This window comes from Eleutherodactylus coqui, chromosome 10 (genome assembly GCF_035609145.1).
Source record: "Eleutherodactylus coqui strain aEleCoq1 chromosome 10, aEleCoq1.hap1, whole genome shotgun sequence".
In the NCBI taxonomy this organism is placed as follows: domain Eukaryota; kingdom Metazoa; phylum Chordata; class Amphibia; order Anura; family Eleutherodactylidae; genus Eleutherodactylus; species Eleutherodactylus coqui.
Genome location: NC_089846.1, coordinates 119,909,893 through 119,915,011, shown reverse-complemented (window position 1 = coordinate 119,915,011; position 5,119 = coordinate 119,909,893). Strand labels below are relative to the sequence as shown.

Genomic DNA, 5,119 nt, shown 5'->3' with positions numbered 1-5,119 from the left:
CTGGTGATAAACATGGAACGCGGCGCGTTGTATATGAGATGAGTTTATTGCCTCTAGATGGCACATAGATAACAATCCTCTGGCATTAGGAGGCGCCGCAGCACGTAGGAGATGGGACCGGTATGAGGACGTGGCTGCGGTTCTCCTCCGCTCACCGACGGCTCAGGTACATTAGGTATTGGCAGCCGCCTCCGTGGCCCAACAGGGAATGAACTCGTCCGGTATGGTCACTTGCCAAATGTCTCTTCCCCCTCGCGCTGGGATTGGTCTCAGCAACCACCGGGCGTTGGAGACGGCCGTCAGGTATTTTCCTTGCAGCCCCGTTAACAAGGCTTTATTCTCAAGTTCTATGGTGTCCTCAGCGGGGACGTCGTCGGCGTGCTGCCAGGTATCTCCGATGTCCACCAGGCCTGCAACAAGAAAGCAGAAGGTATATAAAGCCCCTCGCTGGGGGATATACGGAGGAAGGACATGATTAGTAGCATCCTAGTATGGAAACAGCAGCAGCGCTCCATTACCATCACTGCAGACTGTAGAGTCCATTGTGGCCCCCGTGGCTCTCCACGAGCGGCGTCACACTGGGGAAGGTAACGGGGGGGGGGGGGGGGGGGGATGGTGAACTGTAAACTTGTCATGAACTGTACGCCAATTGTGCATGGGGCTTGTATGGATCAGGATTAGAGCTTACTCGATACATGGCGGGTGCCGGATATGTTCCACAGCTGTCCCCTACCTACCTGCAGTGGCCAGGATCAGAGATGACCCCATTCCTTGCTGTTGACTGTGACACCCAAGTCACCCTCTCCCTCCCCACACGTGCGATGACGGTATTGAGCGGTTTTATGGTAAATGGAGAGTCTTCAGGCTTGCGACCAGCCAGCCTGCATGCTTATCTTCCTGGTTTGAACCCCGTTTAATGCCACTCGGATCCAGAAATTTGATATCAATGGAAACAAACGCCTGGCACCCACATGTAAAATGCACGTTGGCGAGCACGGTATCGGGTGAGTAATTCGGTCAATATCGCACTCATCCGTGTGAATGTAGCCTAAGGCCTCATGTCCACGGGGAAAATCAGGCCCGCTACGGGCAGCGGGTCCCTCCTGCCCCGCGGACATGAGGGCTGAAAATAACAATTACTCACCTCTCCGCACGCTCCGGTTCTTCCCTTCTTCGCGGCTTGATCTTCTCTCCGTCGTAGCTGGATCTTTTTTCTTCGGCCCGGCGGATGTGCTCGGCACGCCGTCTGCATGCCGCTCACATGCACCGGGCGCATCCACCGGCCCGAAGACAGAAGATCCGGCCGCGACGGAGAGAAGATCAAGCCGAGAAAAAGGGAAGATCCGGAGCACCTGAGTATATTCTGATTTTAGGTCTCCCGCGGATCCAGACGGCTTCCATAGGCTTCAATAGAAGCCCGCGGGAGACCCGCACCTAAATGGAGCATGGTCCGGATTTTTTCAAATTCACTTTTATTGACCATCCGCAGGTATTTATCTACCCGCGGGTGGTCAATGCATCCCTATGGGATGCGGATCCGCATGCGGGTGATCCGCTGCGGATTCTAATTGTTCTTTTGCCCGTGGACATGAGGCCTAAGACTATCCTTGTTGCCCATAGCAACAAATGGCAGCGCAGATTTAATTTCTCAAGCGGCTGTGATTAAATGAAAGTTGCGCCGTCATTGGTTGCTATGGGTAACAAAGACAGTCTTAGGGCTCCTGTCCACGGGCAATAATGCAGCCGCGGGGAACATGGTGAACGTTTTCCATAGCGTTGCTATGGAAAGCGCAGCCCCCTGTCCACGAGCGGAAAATCATAGCGATTCTCTGCCCACAGGTGGCAAATCACGGCATGCCGCTATTCTCCGCAGTGAGCCTATCTGTCAGTTAGGCTCACTGCGGAGAACTGACAGTTCTCTCCCGCTAGCGATATTCCACAACACCCATGGACAGGCGGACTTACTGTTAAACAGTTTTGCTAAGGGCGACCCAAAAAGTTTTACTGTAGTCGTCGCTAGGTGGGATATGGGACAAACGGCTGCCAACGAAGACAGGAGAGCGTCTTGTGTCCTTGATTTTCACATCTGCCAACCTGTTTGTGTTCAATGCAATTTTCGAAAAAAGTTGGGTGACGATCCCTCCAGGGGCGCACAAGCCGGGAGTGGAAGAAGGTGGCAACTGTAAACGAAAATCATTCGGCCGTCCACCAGTAAGCGTGAAAGCGGTGGAACGCGTACGTTTCATATGAAGTCCTCAGAGATCCACCATCAGAGCAGGCAGGGCATTGGACACTCCGCCGCCGGTGGTGTACACAAATGTCGGCAATGTTATCCCTGGACATGTACAGATATGGCGTCGGCCGCGGCTGGTGCAGAAAATCCCAGGTTCCATGTTTCAGGAGAACAGGGCAACCCCCCTCCCCAGTTTGTGATAATAGCGAACTTCTTCCTTGGCCTTCCTCTACTATAACAGCCGGCCCTCGGCCGCAGCGGTCACTGCTCCCACCCAGGCGTCTACCTGGACGTCCCATCCAATACCAGCAGCAGCCATCAGCTGCCTCCTGGGGCTCCAGGGCTGGCGAGTATAACGGCGTTGTTTTATCTTAGGCAGATCCTAGCTGGGGGATGGGCTACGGCCACAAAGTGAGTGGTGCAGGGATCGGAGGTGGGCTACTTTTCCATGGCACAGGGTGTTAAAGGAGATGTCCCGAGGCAGCAAGTGGGGTTATACACTTCTGTATGGCCATAATAATGCACTTTGTAATATACATTGTGCATTAATTATGAGCCATACAGAAGTTATAAAAAGTTTTTTACTTACCTGCTCCGTTGCTAGCGTCCTGGTCTCCATGGTGCCGACTAATTTTTGGCCTCCGATGGCCAAATTAGCCGCGCTTGCGCAGTCCGGGTCTTCTGCTGTTCTCTATGGGGCTCCGTGTAGCTCCGTGTAGCTCCGCCCCGTCACGTGCCGATTCCAGCCAATCAGGAGGCTGGAATCGGCAGTGGACCGCACAGAAGAGCTGCGGTCCACGAAGATAGAGGATCCCGGCGGCCATCTTCAGCGGTAAGTATTGAAGTCACCGGACCGCCGGGATTCAGGTAAGCGCTGTGCGGGTGGTTTTTTTAACCCCTGCATCGGGGTTGTCTCGCGCCGAACGGGGGGGGGGGTTTAAAAAAAAAAAAACCCGTTTCGGCGCGGGACATCTCCTTTAAGGCAACAGAAATACAGTCCTAAGCTCTCGCTCACGACCTGAAGGTTGCGGGTTCAATCCCTGAATGGTTCAGGTAGCCGGCTCAAAGCTGACTCATCCTTCCGAGGTCAGTAAAATGAGCACCCAGCTTGGTGGGGGGTAATAAATGACTTGAAAGCACTATGGAATAAGTTGGTGCTATACAAATAAGATTTTATAGAAACAAGTTAGAAGGTCAAAAGAACCTTTCACCATTCTTTGAGGTTAGAAAACCGGGACAAAAACACATCTTTTCTTCAAGTTTTTAATTTTTTTTATTAAAAAGTACTAAAGCGTAATAAAATCAATAGAAATTTGGCCTCACATTTCATTCTACCGAGAGGATAGAGCTAAAGGGGTCACACTAAGTATCACAATGGATGGCATATCCCCCGGATCGGTGGGGGGCCGCCAACCAGCTGCCTGAAGGGGTCACATGACTGGAGCGAGCGCTGCAGCTTCCTCAATGTCTAAATCTGAGCGCGATCCTGGGACCAATCATAACGCTGGATTTACTGCTCGCCGGCCACCAAGACCCCCACCGCTGGGTCCTGATATTCGGGCCGGGCGCTGGATATATTACTACAGGAGGAAGGGGTTAAACCTCGAACACATAACCTGCGGCTATATAATAAGGCCGTTTCCGTTCACCTCTCTTCCCAAAATGTCATCCATCTCCGGGTTGCGCCAGAGTCCGAGTTCTCTTTCCTCTAATCATGGTATTATTTATGGCGGCCGTTCTGCGTGCTGCAGTCGTATCCGGTCACTTCAGCGTGAGGAGCCCGCCGTGCGCAGAACGACCGCTATAGAGAATACCGTATTCTGAACACTCACAGGACCGTTAGTTATCTCGCTTGGGACAACGAGGGTCCGATCTAGAATGACGACCAAGAGCATTGTTCCACAGGACCGTACTCGCGTGTAAACACTGGAGAGGCTGGGGTCCTTGCAGCAGCGCCGCCGCGGAGACCCCGAGCGGCGGCCGCCATCGGTCAGATATCGCCGGCCCATTCTGATGATAGGACATCAATCTGAAAAAGCTGGATAACCCGTTTAATGTCATTTTTACAGCACAATTTAGGGTGGTCTCACACAGGCGTATTTGCGCACCTTTTTGGAATGCACAAAATTTGTCCCTGGTGCATGAAGGGTTAACACGGCTGTGGGATAGCACTGCTAGAAGCTATTAGAGCCCCACCTGCTATGACTCCCCTGCAAAACTGCTCCCCCTGCTCATCCGGCATCCCCAGTCTGTCCTGCAGAATGTCCCTCCAGTCCTGTTGCTCCCAGTCCCGCACTGCTATGTGTACAGCCAGGCTGCTGTTCCTGTACTCCGCCAGCAGAGGGCGCCAACGTGTTTCCACCGTCTTGACTCCGTTTAGCAGCAGGCCTGCATAGGGCTGCCGGAAGGAGAGACAGCCGAGCTGCATGGCTTCCCCGGAGACTGACCGGCGAGGCGGCAGGCACTGCGGCCGGTACAGTGTCACCGCTCCACCGCTCACCCTCCGGCTGCAGGGAGCACAAGACACGCCGCCCGTCACTAGGCGGTACACACACAGTACGGACTACAATACCCACAATGCCTTTCTCACGCTGGGTTTGTACAACTTTATTGACAGCACAAAAGTTCAGAACGTGTGACAATAGAGGACACTCGGAGATATTGCTTTAGGTGTATTTGTGCATGAAAATGTAGTTCATGCAACATGCAGAACATAGAAAGTGCAGTAAAATGTACCAATGCAGACCCGAAAACACAACACCTATTTAGCAAAAGCGCATCCGCTCGTGTGAATCCGTTTACATGTTGCAGAAACACTGCGGGATTTCCTCAGCGGACGCCCAACAGAACCGCAGGCCTAACCGGCTTCACACAACCCAGAAAACC

The 5,119-nt window shown here is 53.1% G+C and overlaps 1 protein-coding gene across 1 annotated transcript; it reads right to left on the bottom strand.

Moving 5' to 3' along the window:
- LOC136579827 (protein EOLA1-like) lies at positions 1–4,780 on the bottom strand. The gene is made up of 2 exons (XM_066579882.1): positions 4,430–4,780; positions 1–410 (listed from the first exon to the last, which is right to left on the bottom strand). The coding sequence occupies exons 1-2, from the start codon at positions 4,659–4,661 to the stop codon at positions 172–174; spliced, it is 471 nt and encodes a 156-aa protein (XP_066435979.1). The 5' UTR covers positions 4,662–4,780; the 3' UTR covers positions 1–171.
- Between the last annotated feature and the right edge of the window lie 339 nt (positions 4,781–5,119).